Below are 22,999 nucleotides of genomic sequence, written 5' to 3' on the forward strand. Positions count from 1 at the left end.
GCCCCGCCCCTCCCGCACACCCTCGGAGAGGCCCAATCGCACGGGCAGGAGGGCGGGACCGCGGCTCGAACGCGCCTCTGGCGGGGCGCCGGGCGGGCGAGCGCACCGCGGTGGGGGATGTCCGGGCCCGGCCTCGCCTCTGCCCGCCCCCTCGCTTTCCCTGGAGGCGGGGCCGGGGTGCGGTACCCCGCCTCCTCCCCGCCCGGAGTGGGCGGGGCGGCTGGGGCTCCGGGAGCGGGGCCGGGGGCGGGCCTCCGCCTGCTTCGCCCGAGCCCGGAGAGCACCCGGCGCGGCGGCCGCCGACACAGCCGCGATCTGCGCTCGCCGAATCCGCAGACGCGCGGGTTCCCGGCGGCCCGAGTGGGCGCTGCGTGAGGACACGCCAGGCGGCGCGGAGCGGGCCGCACTCGCCCCCGCCTGTCCCCCTCCCACGCGCGGACCGGCCCAGCGCAGCCCCGGCGCGGGGAGCGCTGGCCGGGCGAGGGCGCGGGCGATGCCGCGGTGACGGCCCCGCCATGGCGAAGCCCCCGGCCGCGGCGGCAGCGGCGGCGGCGTCGGAGGAGCTGAGCCAGGTGCCGGACGAGGAGCTGCTGCGCTGGAGCAAGGAGGAGCTGGCGCGGCGGCTGCGGCGCGCCGAGGGCGAGAAGGTGGGCCTCATGCTGGAGCACGGCGGCCTGATGCGCGACGTGAACCGGCGGCTGCAGCAGCACCTGCTGGAGATCCGCGGCCTCAAGGACGTGAACCAGCGCCTGCAGGACGACAACCAGGAGCTGCGCGAGCTCTGCTGCTTCCTGGACGACGACCGGCAGAAGGGGCGCAAGCTGGCGCGCGAGTGGCAGCGCTTCGGGCGCCACGCGGCCGGTGCCGTGTGGCACGAGGTGGCCCGCTCGCAGCAGAAGCTGCGCGAGCTCGAGGCGCGCCAGGAGGCCCTGCTGCGCGAGAACCTGGAGCTGAAGGAGCTGGTGCTGCTCCTGGACGAGGAGCGCGCGGCGCTGGCGGGGGGCGCGGGCGGCGGCGGCGGCGGCGCGGGCTCCCGCAGCTCCATCGACAGCCAGGCCAGCCTGAGCGGGCCCCTGGCGGGCGGCGCGGCGGGCACGGGCGCCCGCGACGTGGGCGACGGCAGCAGCACGTCGAGCGCGGGCAGCGGCGGCAGCCCGGACCACCACCACCACGTCCCGCCCCCGCTGCTGCCCCCGGGGCCGCACAAGATCCCCGACGGCAAAACCGTAGCCACGCGCAGGTCCCTGGACGACCTGTCGGCGCCTCCGCACCACCGCAGCATCCCCAATGGCCTGCACGGTAAGGGCCGCACCGGCGGGGCCGCGCGGGTCACAGCCCCTCTCCCCGCGGCTGCCGACCCTCCCGGCCTCTCCTCCCGCTGGCGTCCTGGACTCCGGGCCGGGGGGTGTCGCGTCCACCGCGGTAGGGCTTTGGGTGGTGTTTTTCTGGTCTAGTGATGGAGGCGTGGCCCTGCCCAGCTTCTCATCCGCAGCCAGGCGGACCGCTAGACCCCAGAAAAGTTTTTCTCCTGCGGGGTTATCGGTGTGAATGTCCGGCGCTGCAGGGCTGGCTGGGGGCGCCCGCTCTCAGCCTGGACAGCCCTGTCCGCGAGCCGGAAGCTCACAGGAAAAAAAAAAAAGGCCTTTATAGCGCAAGTGAATTTTCCCTCTGATTGGGAGCAACAGGCTGCCCAACCCTGAGCTGCATCGTGAGTGTGTTGGGGCTGGAATGAAGCCTGGGCCTCCAGGTGCTGCTTGTTGGTTGGGAAGGAGCAGGAGGCAGCCAGGTTGAGACCTGGAGGCGCTGCGCCCGAGGACCCTGGCCAAGAGCCTCCCCGCACCTCTCAGGGTGGCTGGCCCCTTGGCAACAGAGGGACTTGCCAGCCCGATGCGCATGTTTGGCTTTGCTCCTCTTTGTGCCTCAGTTTCCTTGCATGTAGCATGGGGACAATGACCCCCTGCCCGGGAGATCTGAGGTGGAGAGAAAGCTCCTGCAGGGTTTTATACGCTGTTGGTGCCGTACAGGAAGTGCCAGGGAGCTGGGTGGCAGGGTGTGGGTGGGAGGACCTTTGGCCTCAGGAAAGCTCAGCTACTGTCTTCCACGCCTTTCGACTGTTGGCCCAGTGCCTGGGAGCCCCAGCCGGGTCTGTGGAGCAGGGCAGCGCCACCCACTCCCAGCCCTCCTCCCTGCTGTCTCTTCTCCTGCCTCCCTGTTTTCCCACATTGTTGGTGGCTTGGCTCCCAGTCCTGCCGTTCTGGTGGCCATTGCTACTACCTGAGCTCTACGCCCGAAGGTAGAGATTAAACAGTCCTTTCTGGTTCTTTTTTAAAAATATATTTTTTATTGATTTTAGAGAGGAAGGAAGAGGGAAAGAAAGAAACATCAAAAATGAGAGAGAGCATCATTGATTACCTGCCTCCTGCACGCCCCACATTGGGATTGAGCCCGAAACCCGGGCATGTGCTCTGACCAGGAATTGAACTGTGACCACCTGGTTCATAGGTTGATGCTCAGCCACGGAGCCACGCTGGCCGGGCCCCTTCTGGTTCTTTTATTTTTATTTTAAACATTTTATTGACTTTTTACAGAGAGGAAGGGAGAAGGATGGAGAGTTAGAAACATCGATGAGAGAGAAACATCGATCAGCTGCCTCCTACACAACCCTTACTGGGGATGTGCCCACAACCAAGGTACATGCCCTTGACCGGAATCGAACCTGGGACCCTTCAATCTGCAGGCCGACGCTCTACCCACTGACCCAAACCGGTTAGGGCCCTTCTGGTTCTTTTAAAGGCTTTCCTAGTTCAGAGAAAATGTATTCGGCCTTAAGTGACTAGTCTTCCCCGCAGTGACAACCTCAGCAGGGGAGGGCCGCTCTGTCTAATTGGTTTGGTGGCCAAGTGGCCTCTGCAGGCGCCTTGGGGTGGAGCCTGGGGTGGGAACTGGACCCAGGAGATGGGGTGCTATAGTGTAGCACAGTTTTTCCTTTATTTACCTTCCCAGCCAGTGAGTTCAGGGCAGGACTGGGTTGAGAGGGATATTTTGTTACTGATTAGCAATCTACGGCTACAACTCGGGTTACTTTTGGTAACTCTGTCTCCAACCCCACCTCCCACCACAAGCTCCTTAAGGCCAGTGGCAGTAGCTCAGAGTTAGGTGTTTACTTTGTTGGGGTTTCAGGGTTTGGAGAGTGCGAGCCCTTGTACCAGCCTTTCTGGCCTAGCCTTCTGGGGGGTGGGGGGGGGGCGCTTGGGAGGGTCAGATGTCTGAACCTCAGTTTCCCCAAGTGCAGTAGAAGGAGGCCCCTGCTGCAGTCCTGTGGCTGGGGAGTGAGATGTTGCTGGCTTTTAGCTGTGTCATTGATGGCACTTGGCGAGGGTGGCTCTCTGCAGGGCACTTAGGTGCTTGAGTGTCCATGGCATATGTGCAGGGGAGTTTGGTGGCGCCTGACGCGGACCCTGTCTGGCCCAGCGTGTGGGTTGTAGCTGGCAGGGATGCAGGAGTGGAGGACTGGGCTAGACCTGAGGGTTTCCACCCCACTGGGGTGGCTGGGGGTTGAGGTGTAGGGTTTCCTGCAGAGCCCATGCCCCCCTCCACCCTCCCCTTACCAAGTCTCTTGCACACTTGGGGCAGGACTGCCACAGACGGTGATGGCAACACTGTGACCGTCCTGTTCAGCATCATTATCACAGATTTCAGTTCCAGACAGGATTGCTATTGTTTCGTTGTGTCTCTGAAGTCATGTGTGGCCTTGAGATGTTCTCCCAACATGAATAGGATGCCTGGAAACCAGGAAAGGCCCTTTTCACAGCAATGCCTTTTCTGTCCTCAGACCTGCAGTTTGAAGTTGAGTGAAGAGCCGGCTAGGGGAGATTGGAGGGTCTCCGCTCCAGGCGCCGGGCCCCCCAGGGGGCTCTCCTGCTAGGCGGTGGGCTGGCTTGCTTCTCTGGCCTGCTGTCATGTTGGCTGATACCGTTATCAGCAGACACTGGTGATTCCCTATTCTGGATTCCTGACCCAGGTTTGCCCCTCCTCTCCCATCCTGGGAAGTGTCGCTTCCTTATCGGGGACCACTGAACAGATGGTTGATAACCCCATTCCCTGGAGGGGTCAGTCCATCTGGGGTTCGAATCCAGTCTCCACTCCTCTTCTCTCTGCAAGCTACTGGACTTGACTGCGTCTCTGCTCTTCCATGCAGTGCAGTGCAGGCCAGAGGGCCCCCTTCCCACCGGAGGGCGTGGGAGTCAGGTCCGCACACGGCCGGTCTCAGCAGTTGCCCGAATCCTCGTCGGGAATATTTTTCCCAAGGCTCCTCCCGAGAAACCCACAGGGACCCTTTTGGGGGCTCGCCAAGTGTTCTTTACAACTGTTGGCTGTTTAGACAGGCAGCTCATCTGAATGTTTGTGTCTGGGCCTGTGTCTGGCTGCACCTGCCAATGAGCCCAGGGAATGGGGACCCTCTGGTCCTCTCTTGGGAGCTGCGGGGTACCTGGCAGCTGGCTGGGTGCCCTGAAGGCCCCAGGCGGCTGGGGTGGGATGTGGCCCATATGGGGTGGCTGGTGGGCCTCTGAGTGGATATGCAAATGGCTCCCCCTTCTCCCCATGATTTTGATGAGGGCCAATTCAAGTCTGGACTCCAGGGCTCCTTACTCTGATCCCGTGGGGCAAACTGAGGCAGCCGAACCCCAAACGCCAGCAAGTCAGGTTTGTCCCTGGAACTGATGAGGTTTCAAACAAAAGCATTTCCAGCAATTCTCCCTTGCCCTTCCCCCATCCTTCGTGCCCCCTCCCCCCCTCCCCAGCTTGTCCCTGTGCCTGTCAGTCCGTCAGTCCTGGTCCCTCCCCAACCCCTGGGCGCGCCCGTTGATCTAGCTTAGGGAACCGGGACCTCCAGCATGCCTTCGAACAGCCCTATTTACTTTTTAAAGTTTGGATGTAAAATGTGAGCTTCTCAAAATAAGATGGGTTTGTTCTCTGGCTTGTGTTTTTGTTGGTTTAAAGGGAGGGTTAAGCGGGGGTGGTCCTGGCCTTCAAAAAAAGATAGATCACGCTGGCCACCCAGCTCTGGCCTCCTGGGCAGGGCTGGCTCCTGAGGAGGCCCTTCCGAAGCCCAGCCTAGCCTGGAGCAAAGGTCAGTGAAGACAATGGGAGGGTTAGATAAGCCTTTCCCCTCCCTCCCAAGCTGATGCTGACCGTCCATCAGCAGCCGTGGGGTGCTGGCCTTGCACAGGAGGAGCTCACAGGCAGGTACCCCAGGGAAGGGCCAGGGTATGCCCAGCACTTCACAGTTGACCACAGAGAGCTTCCCAGCCCCAGCTCGGTTCTGTTCAGAGTGCCCAAATGGTCCCATATCAGAGATGGGCAAACTGAGGCTTGGAGAGGCACAGGGACTTGCTCTGGGTCCCACTGGGCTGGTGGTGGTAGGGCCTGGGATCAGTCTTGGGTCTCCTGTGTCAGATTAGCCACCTGCCCAGTGCCTGCTGCCCCTCTGGGCTGGGACAGAGGCTGGGGGTGGGGGGAGAACTGGAGGGACCCCCAAGGGAGACCTGCCAGCAGTGGATGGCCTCCCCCAAGCTTGGTCCTGGCAGGGCCCCGGGACCTGCGGGTGGACACAGAGCCAGGAGGGAGGGAGCTCCAGGGGTGGGACATGTGTGACAAAGGTGTGGCAACTCCTCTGCAGAAGTGGGACCCTCAGGCTCACCCTGGCTCCCCGTTTTCTTGCTTGAACCTACACAGCTAAGACAGAGAAGGCAGGCGCCCCCAGGCTTCTGGCACGGGAGCCCGCCTCACCTCACCTCTTCACCTCTATTTTTGTTGTTAATCCTCACCCGAGGGTATTTTTTACATAGAGTAGAAGGAAGGGAGGGGGAGAGAAAGAGAGATAAATGTCAATGTGAGAGAAATGTGTCGATTGGTTACCTCCCGCAGGTGCTTGACTGGTCAGGGATTGAGCCTGCAACCAAGGTCCATACCCTTAACTGAATTGAACCCTCAACCCTTCAGTCCAGGGCTCTCCTCACCTCTGGAGCTTCATTCCCTCACTCGGTCAGGGTGGCTTCCTTCTGCTGGGGCCCTGTCAGACCCGCCACCCAAGCCCTGGTCTCTGAGCTCCTAGGATATGAACACGGTGGAAGATAGCCTGTCCCCCCCCCCCCCCCCCCCCGCCCCCGGGACTTTCCACACACATGCTTGTCCGGGCGTCAGCGCAGAGCAGGGAGGCCTGGCCCTCTGTGAGCCTCACTCAGCCTTCTCACCTGCAAAGTGGGGAGCTGAGACCAGCCTTGGGGATGAGGGGAGAGCAGCATACTATGTGCTTAAGCCTCGAAGTGCAGCTGCGTCTGGACACACTAATGCCCTCCGCCCGGCGGGCGCACTCAGTGCTGGTGTGCTTAGGGTCAGGGCTGCCAAATGGTTAGGGCTCTGGTTTCAGGTCAAGAGACCTGGCGGGGGGGGGGGGGGGGGGCGCGGAGGGAGGTCCTGGCCTGGCCACCTGCTGCGTGAGCGGGGCAGCTCCCTGGACTTCATTGGTTTATTTTCACTGTTGAGGGTGTTACAGATGCCCCCCATTTCCCCCCCTTGGCCTCCCTCCACCTGGCTCCTGCCCCTCCCAGGCCTTCACTGCACTCTTGTTAGTTCTCATGGGCCATGCATACGTGCATATAAACTTTTTGGTTTAAAAAAGATTAAATTAAAAATAAGTAAATTCTTCCATTAACCTCTTTTCCCTGAGCTTCTAATCCTGTTTCCTCACCTGTGTCCTAAGGGTAAGAATACCCTGTCCTAGAGCCCTGCCTTAAAGGGTAGGTTTAGTGACCTCCACTGCCACCTGCACCCCTGCACACTGCCTTCTGGGGTGAGCGTAGGGGACCTGTGATGGGAGCCCCGTGCCCGCCTGGTGTCCGAGCCAAAGGAGCCCTTGTTGGTTGAAGGGCAGGAGGGGGCATCCAGCAGGCACGGGCGGGGGAGGGGAGGCCTGGGTGGGGCTGATACACCGGCCCCAGCCTGGGAGAGCGCTCCCAGCTGTGTGGTGAGCTGGGGAGGCCCTGGACTGGAAGCTCTGTCATGGGAACAGAAAGAACTGGAATGCTGAGCCAGGAGAAGAAAAGCCTTGGGGCCGGGAGCTGCTGCCAGGTGGTGGGGGGAGGGGGGCTGTCAGCCCCAGAATGTCAGCGCTGTGCCGCCCAAAGGGCACAGGCCAGAGCTGCAGCAGGTCAGACATCAGCACCCAGAGGTCCGGGCGGACATGCTCCCTCTGGAGTGGGGAGCTGCCTGTTAGGGGTGGGGTGCAGGCAGCGGCCTGGACACTGGGTGGGGGCGTCCAGTGGGATCCGATCGGACACCCCATGTAGCTCGGAAATCTGACTGTGTGCGTCGTGACCAGTGGATGGAGTCGGGAGGCAGGAGGGTGGGCCAGGTTGTTGGGAGAATTAGCCCTGAAGCGGGAAGGGAAGCGAAGCAGACGTTTATTGAGCAGTGACTGACTCTGTCCGGTTCTGAGTGCCCCTCGCAGTGATTCCGGAAGCCTGGCTGGGGAGTGGTGGTGCGGGAGCTTGAGGCTGGTGTGCATCCTGGGGTAGGCTGGGCAGGGGCAGCAGGGGAGGCTTGGGGCCTCTTCCGTGGCCATCGCAGGGACAGTGGCCATGAGAGAACCTCCTCTGCAGACTCAGACCAGCCAGGTCTGCTCCAAAGCTCTGCCCCAGCCCCTGTAGCCGCCCTCTGACTTCTGACCTCTGAGGGCAGGTAGGACCGCACCCGGGGTGACATGCCTTCTGCAGCCGCCCCTGTAGCTGGTCACAGAATAGGTGTGGCCCACCGACAGCCTGGTTCCCAGGGTCAGTGCCTGGCTCTGTGCAGGGGCCACTCGGAGACTTCAGAGCTGGGACGGGAGTGGTTCCCCTCTCCCTGGAGGTGACACCCCCTTGCTAGTGAAAAGCCAAGAATGGTCCCCCTTCTAGAAGCACCCAAAGGCGGTCACCATCACACACGGCCCTGGCCCCTTCCGGCAGGAGAGGCGGTGGAGGGTTGGGGCAGTTCCGGCGCTGCGTCCCCCAGTGATAAACGCCTGCTCGGCACAAGTCTCTGCCCATCTCCAGCTCTCGGGGGGCAGAGCAGAGAGATGGGGTGCGCTGATTCTGGAAGCTTCCAGCTCACCCTGCAGAGACGTTTCAGTGGAGCTGCAGAGCCGGAGCCCTGGGGACCTGGGGGGTGGGGTGTGGAGGTGGGGGGTGTTCCTTCCTCCTTCCTGCTGTGCCCGGAGGCCTTCGCCCCTTTGCCCTTTGTTGTTTCCTGATTTCAAAGATGGGCTTTTCCCTTCTCTGCTGCGGTGAGTGTGTCTTGGAGTCAGCGTGGAGCCGGGAGGCAGGAGGGCGGGCCAGGCCCCTCACTGGATGACGATAGCATCTCAGAGTAGAGGAGATGCTGGGAGAGCCTGAGGCCCTTAGAGGGGACGGGGAGGGAGGGACACGCCCCAGCCTGGCCTGGCCACACGCGCTGGAGCCCCCCTGGGCCCTCAGGGCATCCTCTCTGTCTGCCCCTGAGCTTGTGCATCCCGGGCCCGTCCTCTTGACTTCCAGCCTTGGCATAAGGGCCGGTTCCCAAACTGCCTTTCATGGGGGTCCAAGGCGCCTGCCTGGTGTCGTGTCACGGGCTTCCCATAACAGGGAGGAGCCCGGCTGGGCCCCATGCCCCGCCTGGGGGCGGAGGCCAGGTCCCACCAGGCCGGTGGGGCTGGGAGTGGGGCCAGGAGCCCCATCAGGTGACCCTGGAGCCTGCGCTGCCTGGGTGCCCTCTCCTCCCAGGGCGACCACTTGCCATGCCCCTTTCACGTTCAGAAATGCCTGGTTGTCTATCCACCTCTTTAGGGTGCTGGGAGGTCGTGGTGAGCGAGGGGGCGGGTGATTTGGAAGCTGACAAGGTCTTGAGGTGGAGCTGGTTGGTGCAGGCAGAGGAGCACAGAGAGAGGCCGGGCGTGGCGGCAGGAACAGCTGGAGCCCAGGCATATGGTGGGCAGTGGACTGGCACAGCTGGCTCAGTGGGGCGACTGGTGATTGGGGGCCAGGGGTGGGGCAGGGCCAAGGCAGCGGTCGGGGGGGGGGGGGTTCTGTTAGCTCCTCCCGCTGCATCTGTGTCCCCCCTAAAGTCCCTGGGTTGGGCCTTTCCAGCTGCGGGCACTTCCAGCTGCGGTCTTCTTTTCTTTTTCCCCCTCTTAGTTTTAAACCACTTTAAAAATTACTATTTTAACATTTACTTTTCAATTATAGTTGGTGTATCAGTTGGGGAAGTCTAGTGCCCACCTGACACCACACATGGTGATTACGAATTATTGACTCTATTCCCTGAGCTGACTTTACATCCGTGTGACTGTAACTGGCAGCTTGTGCTTCTTAATCCCGTCACCCCTCCTGCCCTCCGCGGAGGCCCTTCCTGAACTGCTTTTCCACGGGGATCCGAGTTATCTGTCCAGGCTCCGCGGGACATTGGGTCTCACACAGCCCAGGAGGCAGCCGATCCCTCCCTTTGTTCTGCTCCCCACTTAGTAAATCTGGACTATCTGCTGGGCTGGAGAGGGGCCCCATCAGCTGGGGTCTTGTGGGCACAGTAGGGTCACCCGCACTGTTCTGTGGATTGGTCCACACAGACAGAACCAGCATCTTCCCCTCCCTCTCCCTGCGCCCTACGTTCCCATCTGTAAAATGGGAGGCCCCTCTGGCCCCGTGACTCAGGGTTCCCGCGGTAGACAGAGCCACAGCGAAAGGGCTCCGCCCACCCTGCCTCTTGTCGGGCACACGTGTGGTGGGGTCTCTTGCCTGGTGGTGGTCCTTGGCTGGGGGCCGGCCCCAGGATGGAGCCCTGGGCAGTGGAGGTGATGTGGCCGCCCGTGGCGCACCAGGCTCCGCTCTGCCCGGCCCTGGCGGAGGCCGAGACCCCTGCCTGGCCAGCCTGGCCTTGTGCAGAGCCACACTGAGAGCCTTGATGGAATTACCGGCCTCTGCCACGTGATCGCTGTGCGCGAATGTGTAACGGGTTTGGCGCCAGAGGAGGGCGCGGAGCTCCGGTTCCTGGGTGTGGGGTTTGCCCGGGACAGGGCCACCTGGGCTGGACCTGAGTTTCCTCAGGGTGCTGTCCTGTCTCCCCCAGCCCACGACCTTCTTCAGGGCAGGGTCCGTCTTCCTGGCACGTAGCAGGGGCTCAGTGAATGCTGGGGTGCGGGGTGGTGGGCAGGAAGCACTGGACAGGGCATGCATTTGGCCACAACTGCCTTTCTTCTTCGCGGGCTCCCTTTGACATCGAATGGCCTTCAGATGCTAACGCGACTTTCACCCTCCTCCTCTTCCCTGTTTCCCCTTCATTATTAAAAACAGACACATGCCCAGCCGGTGTGGCTCAGTGGTTGAGCACTGACCTGTGAAACAGGAGGTCACGGCTCGATTCCCCACACTTGCTTTTGTCAGTGGTCCTTAATCTCAGCTGCATATTAGCTATCATTTAGGAACTCCAAAATATGCCAGCGCCCGACGGGCCCTCAGAGGCGGCCCCAGTGGTCCCAGAGGCTTCAGCGGTTGTAGGGCTTCCCTGGGCAGCCGGAGCGACTGTGGGAATGGAAACTCCAGGAGAAAGGCCTTGGCGTCAGGTGGGGGCAAGGACACTGCCCCACACAGGCCCTGACCGCCGGCCGGCCCAGGGGAGGCTGGTGTCAGCAGACATTAGCTCTGAGGGAGAAGCCGGCCGTGCACCGTGTCCCCTGGCCGACCTGTGTGAGTGGACGCTGCGGGAGGTGGCTTTGGTGCGCCCAGTGGGGCCGCTGGCCGCCGTGGGAAGTGGGGTTTGAACCTGGCCCTGGATTTCCTGAGTACCTACCCCGGCCCTGAGCACCGCCGCCGGCTGGCTCCCCTCCACACCTGGGAGCTGAGACCCGGCAAGGCCATGCAGACACCCCCGCCGGCCCGTGGCGGGAAGCTGGGCCGCCCCGACCGTGGGGGCCTGTTTGGGCTGCGTTCAAGGGGACCAGCGGCAGCGAGACGGCAGCCATGGAGAAGCGCCGACCCACTTCCAAAAATAGCGCATCCACTGTCAGGGAGCATCTCTTTGTCTCCCCCAGTCTGTCTCCGGCTGTAAGGCAAGGAGGCGTGCTCTTGTCTTGGAATCAGAGGCTGGAGCGCCCGCCCTGCCTCCCACAAGGGCCCGATTGTGTGCCGGCCCTGGCCGAGCCGGTGTCCCCGGCGCGCTGCACGTCTCCTGTCCCTAATGAGCCCGCTCTGGGAGTGGCCCTTTGTCGGGGGTTCCGGCCACGCTGCCGGCGCCGGGCTCTCAGAAGGCTCGGTTTTCTGGTCGCTTCCCATCTCCCGTGGCTGGGAGGACAATGGGAGCTCCCGCCCTGCCCTCTCTCCTCTCCTTTTGCTGTGTTTTCCCCATTTTCTGGAATGTGCACACACCACTTTCATACGGGACAGGACGTCAGACACAGGACGTCAGACAGCGAGTCTCTCTCACGTTCGGTGCCCCTGTCCTGGCCGCCGAGGGCTCCCTTCCTCCCACCTCCTGGGGGACCTCCCCCCACCATTGTCTCTTGACTGCTCCTTCTTCCCCTGCAAACAGGCTCCTGTTTCCTAGTCCAGAGCAATAAACACTATCCTCTCCCTCTGCCATCCTGCCCCTCGGTCCTTCCCTTCACCACCCACTTCCCAGGGAGCATGGAGGGCTGGCTGCTTCCTTCCCAGCCACTGGCCCCACACAGCCCTGGACCCTGGAAAGGCCACTCTGGCTCGGTCCAGCGGCCTCCTTCCTCCCGACCCCTCCGTGGTGTGCGCTGCCCACTCCGGGCTTGTCTTCTGGACAGGGCCTCCCCGATCGCAGCCTCCAGCGGCCTCCACCCGCCTCCTGCCTGCAGTGGGCGCGCCACCCACGCTCAGCACCCAGGCTGTCTCTCCTTCTCGCTCCGGACCTACGGCCCAGGCTCCCAGGTCCTGCCGGTCACCATCCTGCTGACCATGCACTCTGGGCTGGGCCCCTTCCCCTCACCTATGCCCCTGTACCCGCCGCCTACGGTGACCACCTTCCAAGGGATGCTAGCCCGGAGGGCTCCAGTTCGATTTAACTCTGATGAAGTCCCACGAAAGGTTTCCGTGTCTGAGTGGCACTGACCCTCGGGAGAGCTTCCCATGTTGTTGATGGCGAAGAGAAGGAACATTCCCATCATTCCAGAGAGCTCTGTGGGGCAGCACCGCGCGGACAACGCCTCTCCCGGCTGTGGGAGGCTGGGCGGGGGAGGCCTGTGACCGACGAGCCCACGGAAGGAAGTGCTGAGCTGAGCGTGGTGTTAGGGACCCCTCTGCGCCCCAGGCCCTTAGGGCTCCTGCTGGCAGGATGGCCCTCTCCTCTCCCTCCTCACCCTGAAGTCTCAACTCCCCTGAGGCCTAGGTCAGCTTGTGGAGTGGGACAGACACAGGCTGTGTGACCAGTCACCTCGTCTGCTCAGCGTGGAGCAGGGTCTTGGTTGCCCCGCAGCCACGAGTGCCACGGGTCCCACCTCTGCTGGGAGCCTTGTGTGGGTTCCCATGTCTGTGCTGGAACCCTCTGGAAGAGGCCGCCCGGCTCCCGGGGTCCCTGAGGTGTCCTCGAACAGAGCCCAGCCCCTGCCCCCAGCCCCCAGCTCCTTACCCTCAACATGAGGTCAGGAGGCCCCGAGGATCAGAAAACAAATGGGTTTTAAAACAGTGGGGGGTGCAGGGTAGTAGGGGATGGACACCAGCCAGCCGATACCCCCTCCCTCATTCCCTCCATGTGGGGAGCACCCCGAGAGGCCCAGACTCCAGTTGGCAGCTCTGGGCACGGCTCCCCCTGCCCCCTGTGCTCCTTGCTCTCTGAGGCGGTGGCCGTGGCAGGTGGCGGGCAGTCTCTCATCTCGGGGTTAAGTGAGCTGCCTGGGTACAGCTGCGGGCCATTACTCCAGCCATCCCTGGCGGATGAGGCCAGTACGAGCCACACCTGGGACTCTGGCCCTGGGCCTGGCCCTGCTGTCATTCTTCTAGCTGTGGTGGTAAAGAGTCCAGGGTGACGTTGGTGAGACCACAGCAAAACGGCGGCCTGTCCCTGGGGAAGGCGCTGGCCGGGAGGGTCAGGAAAGCCCACTTTAACCCACCCTACTCTGGAATACCAGGCCAGTGTGATGAGGTAGGAGCCATCTGGGTGGAGGTGCCAGCACCCCCTGCAATCCCAGGGCCCCTGCTCCTCCTGCCGTCTCGGGGCTGTTTCCTGGCCTGGGCTGTGGGCTGGTTTCTGTGAGCCTGTCCCTGCTGCCTTTACCCCTGCAGCCTCTGTCCTCCGTCAGATTCCTCCTGCTGACAGCTGCACAGACAGCAGCTCCCGTGTGGGTCCGAGGTCCTGGGAGTGCTCCCTGTCCTCCCCTAAGGTCCCCGCCCCATCTTGCTCTTCCCCTGCATCCTTAGTCCCTTTGCACCGAGTTAAGACCTTGCTCCCGTGAGTGCGGCCTGGTTATGGGCAACGTGAGCTGCTCCCCGTGTGCGGGGCTGAAACCCTGTGGGATGAAAAGACCCCTTGTTTTTGTGCAACCCAAACTGAGCAGGAGGGCCCGGGGGAGCTGTGGCACGGGCGGGGCTGGGGCCTCCAGGCCCGGGGCTTTGGGATGGGGGCTGTGGCCGGAGCGAGAGCCTGGGCCAGCTCAGGGTCAGCTGAGCACGGACCCACGGACTCCTGCACCTGGGGTCACTTGGGCCTCAGGGAACCCCGGGGCCCTGGCCTGACTGTGCCCTCGCGCATTTCTCCTGGGCCGGGACCCAGCGCTCTCATCAGAGGCTGAGAGTGGTCCGGGGCCAGGAAAGACCAAAAAAACACAAGAGGAGGTTGAGCAAGCCCCCTCCCTGAAGGGCTCCCCTCCACATGGACTGGGGAGCAGGGACTTGCGGGAAGGAGCGCGGCTTTTAAGAAATAAAAAATAAATGAACTTGCCCGGCTGGCGTGGCTCAGTGGTTGAAGGTCGACCTATGAATCAGGAGGTCACGGTCAGGGCACATGCTCAGGTTTTGGGCTCCATCCCCGTTGTGGGGCTTGCAGGAGGCAGCTGATCAGTGACTCTCATCATTGATGTTTCCAACTCCCTCTCCCTTGCTCAGTGACATCAATAAAAATATATTAAAAAAAAAAATGAATTTAACGGGTGCTCTTGGTAAGGAACTCCATGCAGGCCTGTTCTCAGCAGGTTGGGACGACAGCTCTGGCTCACCAACCCCCCCTTCCCCCGCCCTCAGTCAGCCCCCCGTCACCCCCCCGCCCCCGTGCCTCTGTCCTGAAGTTGTGTTTATGTGAGGGTTCAGGGTCAGGTAGATGTTTTCATGCAGATCTTCGCTTCCTGGGCTTCTCCTTCGTTTCCTTTCTGCCTCTGTCGCTTTCCATTTTCTTGGGCCTCAGTTTACTCATTTGTGAGATGAGGCAGTTGGACCAGGCCCACGGCTCCGCCACTCCATCTGGACCAGGGCTTTTGGACATTTCTGCATCTCTGCTGCCCTCAGGACCCACTGTGGCCCAGTTTCCAACCCAGGCCCTTACCTCCCAGGTGCCCGGTGCCAGGTGCATGCCCAGGTGCGTGCCCAGGTGGGGAGTGATCTGACCCAGAATCAGGAGGCAGCAGCCAGGAGGGATCATTTGCCACCGTGCCCCACCCCACCCCACCCAGCCCGGAGGCTTCGCTTTCCCTGCTTGCCCCACCATAGGCCTCGCAGGCCAGCTCCTGCTGCCAGCGCAGCCGCCATCGCCAGCAGGAGCAGCATGAAAACAGCAAAGCCTCCGAATGTTCTTTTGAACTGCACCCTGGGTCCCTCCTCCCTGGGGCTGCAGACCAGACTTCTGTGACTTCCGAATAGGGCTGTGGACTCCCTTCTCTCCGCTACATGCGCATGCCTTGCTGCCTTAGTGAAGCTGGTGGGCGTCTGGGCACTGGCGTAAGGGCAGCACCAGGCCAACAGCTCGCTGGCTGGCATCCTAGATGCCATTGCGGGGATGGGGAGTCCTGTGCCAGCCAAGAAGCCCCGCCCGCTATCCCCACTCACCCCTCACCCGTCCTGTCCTGTCGGTGGTTTGCTGATTGGCAGCTGGAAGAAGTGGGAAGGGTGTCCCAGTTGGAGACCATGGTCTGGGAGGCCTGGGTGTGCAGAGGGGGCTTTGAGTGAGGGGTGGCGGGGTGAGCCGCAGGCCGAGGGCAAGTGGAGGGGACACATGGACTGGGGAGCAGGGGCTTGCGGGAAGGAGCGCGGCTTTGTTTATTCCTGTAGCAGACGGCTGTGTACCACAGTGGGTGGGACTCTAGGCTAGAGTGCCGCCCACTGGCAGTGGGGTGTGGGGCCGGGGTCCGCACCCCTGGGAACTGGCTGCGCGGCCTCTCCTGAAGGGGGGCCGTGTTGGCACTCCTCGGTGCCCTTTCTCCTGTTCTTGGATTTTATCCTTTTGATTCCCAGGCTGGCTTAGGGCCTCCAGTGGCTCAGGAGGGGAATTTGTGGGGAAGGGGAGGTTCTGGTGGGGCGGCTGCCCTGGTGGGGGAATGGCGGGTGGTCTTCAAGGGGCGAGTGAGCCTGGCTGGGATCTCAGCCACTGCTCTGCGTATTCCTGTCCTGTTGGGACCATTCCTCCCAGCCCTGCCCTAGGACAGAAAGACAGGGACCCTCGCGAGCTCTGGGGGTTTGCTGGGCTGCAGGGCTTGGCTGTGGTGTGCCAGCCCGAGGCACCTGGTACCACTTGGGGCTGCGGGGACCTGGGCCAGCAGCAGCAGGGGCAGGAGAGGGGCAGCTGTCAGGGGCTGGGGGTAGGGGAGGGGCGCCTGGCCAGCACATTGCTGTTCCTCTTCGTGTCCTGAGCAGCTCACACAAGGAAATGCCTGTGGGAGAGAGTGAGGAGTTGGCATCTGGGAATGATGCCTCATTAAAGAGACTGCGTCCTAAAAAGGCAGGCACTTACCATCCAGAGGCTCCGGAAGGACTCCTCGGGGCCCCTGGGCCAGGGTGTACGTGGGCGGGTGGGGTTGGCATCGGCCCCATGGCACAGATGAGGAAATGAGGCCGCCAAGCCCATGGGATGTCACAGGTGCCCCATCCCTGTGCCTCAGTTTCCCGCCTGTATACTGAGTGGAGTTTTGGGGGGGCTCAGCACCCGGGCCTTCTCGGCTCTGTGCTGTGTGTGGTGGAGTGCCACCAGCTGTGAGGGGTGTCTGTGACAGATGGGACCTGTGTCCCCGGTGTCTGCTGACCACTGCGTCCCTGCCTCCTCCTCCCCCTCCCCCCTGCCCCCCGGGCTGTACCCTGCTTGTCCCTGCTCTGGAGACAGATGGGGTTTGGCGTCTCTCTGAGTTGGCTTCTGTGTGTGTGTGTGTGCACGCACATGTGTGTGCACCCTGGGGAGTCCACGGGAGACCTGAAGGAGTCAGGGGCCTGGTTCTTGCCCCGGCCTGTCCGGGAGCCCCTCTGCAGGCCTCATCTGTGAGGGAACCTGAAGTCCTCCGGCCTTGCCCATGTCTGGGCCTTAGCAGCTTGTGGGGTAGTCATTACCGCTTGGTCTGGGCATCACCCAGGGCAGGCAGGAGCAGCTGGAGAGAAAGTCCTGCCCGGAGTGGGACAGCTGCCCTGTGCAGGGGGCAGGAAGGAGGCTGCCAGGCGGCAGGCCTGGCCCTGTGCCCTGAGGGGCGTCTCCTGGCCTCAGGCGGCCTGAGGTCCAGGGGAGAAGGGACTCGAGCACTGGCTCCTCCCACTCACCCATCCCCTTCTGTGGCTGGCAAAGGCCCACTCACCGGCAGGTGTAAGGGAGGGTCCTTGCACTTTAGCTGTGGTCGTGGGTCCACCAGTGCGATCCCAGACAGGCCGCCGTGTGCCTCGTCTAAGCCTCTGTCCCATGGGGTGACCCGCAGTCCCCCTTACGGGCTGTGAGGATGGAACAGTGGGAGTAACGCTAGCAGCTAACAGGTGCTTGTGCTTGCTACACATTCACTCATTTGCCTCTCACAAAAGGAAAGCGTTTACGTTTCCCGATGATGGATGAGAGGAGGAAGCGGAGGCACAGAGAACCAGCAGCCCGTGTAGAAGGTCCTGTGCAGAAAGGGGCCGAGCTGGGTGGCGTTGCATCTGCAGCCCACGGCGTCCGGGGCTCGTGTCGGCATTTCCCCGGCAGCAACCTGTTCTCCCAAAACCTGTTTATTGTAGAAAATGCAGAAAGGAGCCACCTTGAGCCTCAGCACCCAGATGGCCGGGGATGATGCCAGCCGTGACTGGTGTGTGTGCTGCCTTCCCCGGGAGGACCGGCTGCTGGGAGGAGACAGGAGCGAGTTAAGGAGACAGGAGCCGTCCAGCTTCGAGTGTGAAATTCGCCTCTCTGGGGGGGTGGCGGGGGGGGGCCTCGATGGGGGGCGGTGGGGGGCAGTGGGGCCGTTATGTGGACTTGAAAGTTGAGTGCTGGTGGACGCTCATTCTGGAATTTCTTGGCCCCAGAGCCACGCGGCGTTTCCTTTTTGCAGTGTGCCCGCGGTCCGGATCTCCCTGGCGCCTCATTCGTCCAGATGTGTCTCTGCCTGTGGTTTGGTCTGAGAGGCACAGCGCCCCCTGCAAGCCCTTCAGCCTTCCTCATTCGTCCTGGGTCCCCTGATGTGTGACCCTCACTGGGCGTGGGGAGCGGTTGGCCCCTCCTTTGTCTGGGCCCCTCCTTTGCATGAGATCCTAGGACGTGAATAGAATTGTTGCACACGCTTTTTAAATTGAGTTTTGCTATTTAGAGCCTTTTTTATTTTACAGAGTCCTTGAGGGGAGAGAGATTCCATAAACCCTGGCCCTCATTTCCCCCGTCACTAGCCTCCTGGTGATACAGTGAACGAGCCGACGTTGATACAGGAGTATTCACTGGCGTCCACAGTTTATTCAGGTTTCCTTAGCTTTTGCCCGATGCCATGCTCTGGCTCAGGATCCTCTCCAAGACACACTTTCCGAAACACGAATGTTGCCGCGCCGTTTTCCTCTGGTTAGTCGCCCACCTTTCTACCTGTGAGGTGCTGAGAACCTCATCACATCATTGGCCGTTCGAAGAGCGATGCGAGTGGCCCTTTGCTGTCCCATCATATGGACGCCCGCCCGGGGCCTTCAGAGGGGATGCCCTGTTCCCCCCGGGCTCTCCCGGAATCCCCCCTGCAGCTCGCTCTCTCGGGCACATTACCCGGGACGGTGAACACGAGGCCATGTGGGGGGCAGAGCGTGGCAGTGGGGTGGCGGGGGGTGGAGGAGGAGGTTAGCACCCGGCTCTGCCCACGCTGGCACCGTGGTCTAGGGCGAGTCCTGCCACCTCTGTGAGCCTCCGTTTCCTCCGGGGGAGGCTGGCACACCCAGGTGCCCTTCACGCCTGTTGGGAGGAGCTCACGAGGGTTTCCAGGGTGCCTTGCTTTGCCGTGATGAAGACCACGATTTCGACCAGCTGCTGTGTGTGACCACGCTGTCCAAGGCTTGGACTCCAAGCGCTCGGCCTAGAACAGCTGCTCCAATCAGGCCATCTCCAGAGGGCTGTCGGCCAGCTGCCCCTTGCTGGCTGCGAGGCCAGGCCTGAGCAGCAGGTCCCGCTGACAGGGCATCTGTCTGCCAGCCCCTGGAGCCATCCCCTGGAAACCTTCCTTCAGCCGGGGTGCGGGCGGGCGAGAGAATTGCAGACAATGAATGGGCCCACGGAACTAAAGACGCAGTAGCCCGGGCCAGCTCGGTGGGTGCCCCAGGCAAGGAGGCAGACCTGCCGGGCAGGTCACTGGGTTTGTGCCCACCAGAGGGTGGCTGTGAGGAGGGGACTGAGGCCCGACCCCAGGCCTGAGTGCCTTGCTCTGTCTCCTGCCTGGAGCCTGGCCAGCACGGAGACCTGCAGTGTGACTTCAGGGCAGCACCCTTTGCCGCCGGGGGCCAGCCCAGCTTGGCAGGCGTCATCGGTGCCCGTGCACTGGGCTCTGTCCACTCTGCCTTGCCCAGGTCTTTCCCTGCCATGCACGGTGGGTTCCCCTGCCCCTCCCGTCCGCTCCAGTGTTCCCAGAGCTCAGGCCTCCTTGTCTCCAGGGTCACCACCTCCAGCCTTCACTCTGCCCTTCTGGAATGTTCTCCATACATAGCCCCCGACCACTTCCCTGACGCCCAAGCCTGCAGGGCCCTGAGCCGCAGCCTCACGTCCAGCCTCCGGGGAACAGAGTGGACGGCGCTCTGTGATCCGCCCCGACTCCCTCCACACCTTTCTCTGTCTCTTCTGGAAGCTCCCGTGACCCCAGGCCAGTAGCGGTTCTGAACACCGCCCAGGCATTTGCATGGCTGTTTTCTTGCCTCCGGTGCCTTCCCCTTCCCTGTCCGCCCTCAGTGGGGAAATCCTCTGTTGGCAAGCTGCGGCCGAGATGCCGCCTCCTCTTGCCGTAGTTCTCGCCGCTCCCTCCCGCAGCGTCCGAAGTCCCTCTTGCTTCACCCTCCGCCATGTCTGCACTGTTGTTGGTCTGGGACTCACTGCCCACTCGGGAGTGCCCTGTGCATGACTAGGGGATGCCAGGCGAGGCCCTTGGACTCTGGCTTCACCCCAGGACCACACTCGAGCTGCCTGGCCCCTCCTCTTTGGGGGGCCGGGGTCAGGCCTGCTGCTTCCTGTCCCCGAGGCTCAGGCCGCGGGATGGATGGCCGAGTTCCTGGAAGGTGTCTGCTCTCCAGCAGTGGCCCCAGGAATGTGACGCCCAGATGCCGGCCGGTCCCGCCCAGTGACTCACTCAGGGTGTGTGTGGTTCGCACAGTGGACGCTGGGTCACTCTGTGCCCTGCTCCCCCCCCCCCCCCCCACGCCAGCTTAGACACCAGGAGCCGTGCGTGGGCCTGAGCCAGATGGCGGTGGGCAGGGGGTCTTGCCTCAGGCCACCGGGGGCGGACAGCGTGACAGCCCCCGTGCCTCAGTGTCCTATAGTAAGAGGAAGGTGGTGAGGGTTGCCCGGGCTGGTGAGGCTCAGTTGGTTGGAGTGTTGTTCCATGCACTGAAGGGTCTCGGGTTCGATTCCTGGGCAGGGGGGGCACATGTCCAGGTTGGGGGTTTGATCCCTGGACGATCCCTAGTCGGGGTTGGTATGGGAGGCAGCTGATCAATGTTTCTCTTTCTCTTCCTTTCCCTTCCTCTCTCTTTAAAGAAATAAATAAAAAAACATAACTTTGGGTGAGGATTAAGAAAAAAGAATTTAAAAAAAGAGATGATAAGGGTCAGGAGAGATGTGTGCCCCTCCCCCAGCTGGCCTGCATTCACAGCCCCCCAGTGGGTGGGGCCCTGAGAGTCAACAGGCCTCCTGCAGCCACCCCCCTGCGTCCTTGCCACTCCGCTCTGTCTTGCTCTGGGCTGGTTGGGGCTGGGTTCTGGGAGGCTCACAGGAGAGTGGGGTGAGTTGGTCAGTGGCTGCCTGGCTCCCAATGGGCATTGAGGGCACCCGGGGCCCTTTGTGGGTACTCTGTGGGTCCTGTAAGGTTAGCTGGCAGGAGCCTAGGGCTGGGGGCCCCCATCCTGCCGCCAAGTCCTGGTCCTTGACTGTGGAGTCAGCCACCAGCTTCTCGGGTTAACTGAGCTGAGGATGACGACACGGGACGCTGAGGAGAGAGGACACATGGCCGCTAGCCTTGACCCGGAGGTTCTGACCGCCCAGGGCTCTGTGTCTGCGTGGAGGGGAGCAGGAGGTGGACGTAGGGAAGATGCAATTGGGGCAGGAGGGTAGGTTCAAGGAGTATGTGTGTGTGTGTGTGTGTGTGTGTGTGTGTGTGTGTGGTTCTACATGTGTATGTCTACATGAGAGTGTGTGTATCTGTGTGTCTACGTGAGTGTGTCTACATGAGTGTGTGTCTACATGAGATTGTGTGTCTGTGAGAGTGTGTGTATACATGAGTGTGTCTATGTGTGTGTCTGTTTGAGAGTGTGTTTGTGTGTCTACATGACTGAGTGTCTATGTGAGGTTGTGTGTGTCTAGGTGAGATTGTGTGTGTCTGTGTGAGATTGTGTGTCTGTGTCTACATGAGAGTGTCCACGTGAGGTTGTGTGTGTCTGTGAGAGTGTGTGTGTTTATGTGTCTATATGACAGTGTGTCCACGTGAGGTTGTGTGTGTCTGTGAGAATGTGTGTGTTTATGTGTCTACATGAGAGTGTGTCCATGTGAGGTTGTGTGTGTCTGTGTGAGAGTATGTGTGTTTATGTGTCTACATGAGAGTGTGTCCATGTGAGGTTGTGTGTGTCTGTGTGAGAGTATGTGTGTTTATGTGTCTATATGACAGTGTGTCTACGTGAGGTTGTGTGTCTGTGAGAGTGTGTGTGTTTATGTGTCTATATGACAGTGTGTCTACGTGAGGTTGTGTGTGTCTGTGAGAGTGTGTGTGTTTATGTGTCTGTATGAGAGTGTGTCCACATGAGGTTGTGTGTGTCTGTGTGAGAGTGTGTGTTTATGTGTCTATATGAGAGTGTGTCCACGTGAGGTTGTGTGTGTCTGTGTGAGAGTATGTGTGTTTATGTGTCTATATGACAGTGTGTCTACGTGAGGTTGTGTGTCTGTGTGAGAGTGTGTGTTTATGTGTCTGTATGAGAGTGTGTCCACATGAGGTTGTGTGTGTCTGTGAGAGTGTGTGTTTATGTGTCTATATGAGAGTGTGTCCACGTGAGGTTGTGTGTGTCTGTGAGAGTGTGTGTTTATGTGTCTATATGAGAGTGTGTCCACGTGAGGTTGTGTGTGTCTGTGTGAGAGTGTGTGTATGTGTCTACATGAGAGTGTGTCCATGTGAGGTTGTGTGTGTCTGTGTGAGAGTATGTGTGTTTATGTGTCTATATGAGAGTGTGTCTACGTGAGGTTGTGTGTGTCTATGTGAGAGTATGCATGTGTGTGTTTATGTGTCTACAGGAGTATGTGTCTGTGTGAGAGTGTGTGTATTTATGTGTCTACAGGAGTACTAGTATGTGTCTGCATGAGAGTGTGTGTGTGAGTGTGAGTGTACCCCACAGCCCATCCGTACACCCTCGCTCCCCTTGGTCACATTCAGTGGCGTAAAAGCACCCTTCCCACAGCTTCTATTTTTGCTGTTGCCCTTTAGTTAAATGCTCACACTGCTGGGCATTGGTGCGTTGGCGAGTTTATCGCGTGCAATTGGGAGAGGGGACAATTTTATTTCTATTAATAGCAATGCTGCCCCCCTAGCCCCTCCTAAGAGAAGAGCGGACTTCTGCAAGCTCTCTCCTGGGGTGAGCACTTAGCAATGTGGGTGCCAGTGGATGCGGTCTATACCGCTCTGGTGTTCACACGCCCACGGCGCCCTCCCTCTGCCCCTAGCCCCGCCCACTGCATGGAGGAGGGCGACTGCTGACCTGGGCCCAGAACACGGCCCTTATTCTCTGTTTCTTATGAAGCCCTCATTGCAGGTGACAAACGGAGTGGAGTTGGAGGAGCTGCCAGGCCACGGGCGGAGGCCTGTAAATCAGGCTGCCCTGAGCCCGAGGCGCCCTGGCCATGTGTGTTCCCCCCACCCCCTCACAGGGTGCCTGGGAGACGCCGGGCCAGGAGATGATAAGCAGAGGTTCTGGGTGCCCACTGTGGTAGGCAGCGTCCTTGCCTTTGTCCCTGCCTCAGTGTCCCCCCGGCATCCCTGTGGCACACCCTGAAACCTGCTCAGCAGGGGACGGGGAGGAGCAGCCCTGGGACGTGCCGGGAGGTCCGTGTGACTTCACGCCTCAGCCCCCTGGGGTGCTAGGTGGGCTCAGGGACACTCAGTGTCCATCCCTCCACATCCCTGTGTGGATGTGGGACAGGCCAGGGACGTGCACCTGGCACACAGCAGGACCCAACGGTAGTGCCGCTGTCATTGATTCAGTGTGTTTGTTGAGCGCCCTGAATGGGACTGATGACCAAGATGCCGCGGGAACCGGGGCGGAGACAGGCCAGAGCATTGTGTCTGGGGTTGGGACCGGCCCAGCTTGGTGCAGGTGCAGCTGCTTCCCGC

The 22,999-nt window shown here is 61.3% G+C and overlaps 1 protein-coding gene across 2 annotated transcripts in view; it reads left to right on the forward strand.

The window, feature by feature from the left end:
- The first annotated feature begins 207 nt into the window (after positions 1 to 207).
- Positions 208 to 22,999, forward strand: part of CCDC85C (coiled-coil domain containing 85C) — a 70,937-nt gene continuing 48,145 nt past the window's right edge. Inside the window, exon 1 of one of the 2 annotated variants that reach the window (XM_036317367.1) lies at positions 208 to 1,299. In XM_036317367.1, the coding sequence (XP_036173260.1) occupies positions 516 to 1,299 (784 nt within the window). In that variant the 5' untranslated portion in view covers positions 208 to 515. The remainder of the gene's footprint in view (positions 1,300 to 22,999) is intronic. The other variant, XM_036317362.1, reaches the window with a different exon arrangement.

The sequence above is a fragment of the Myotis myotis genome, unplaced genomic scaffold, assembly GCF_014108235.1.
Source record: "Myotis myotis isolate mMyoMyo1 unplaced genomic scaffold, mMyoMyo1.p scaffold_m19_p_1, whole genome shotgun sequence".
Lineage (NCBI taxonomy): Eukaryota > Metazoa > Chordata > Mammalia > Chiroptera > Vespertilionidae > Myotis > Myotis myotis.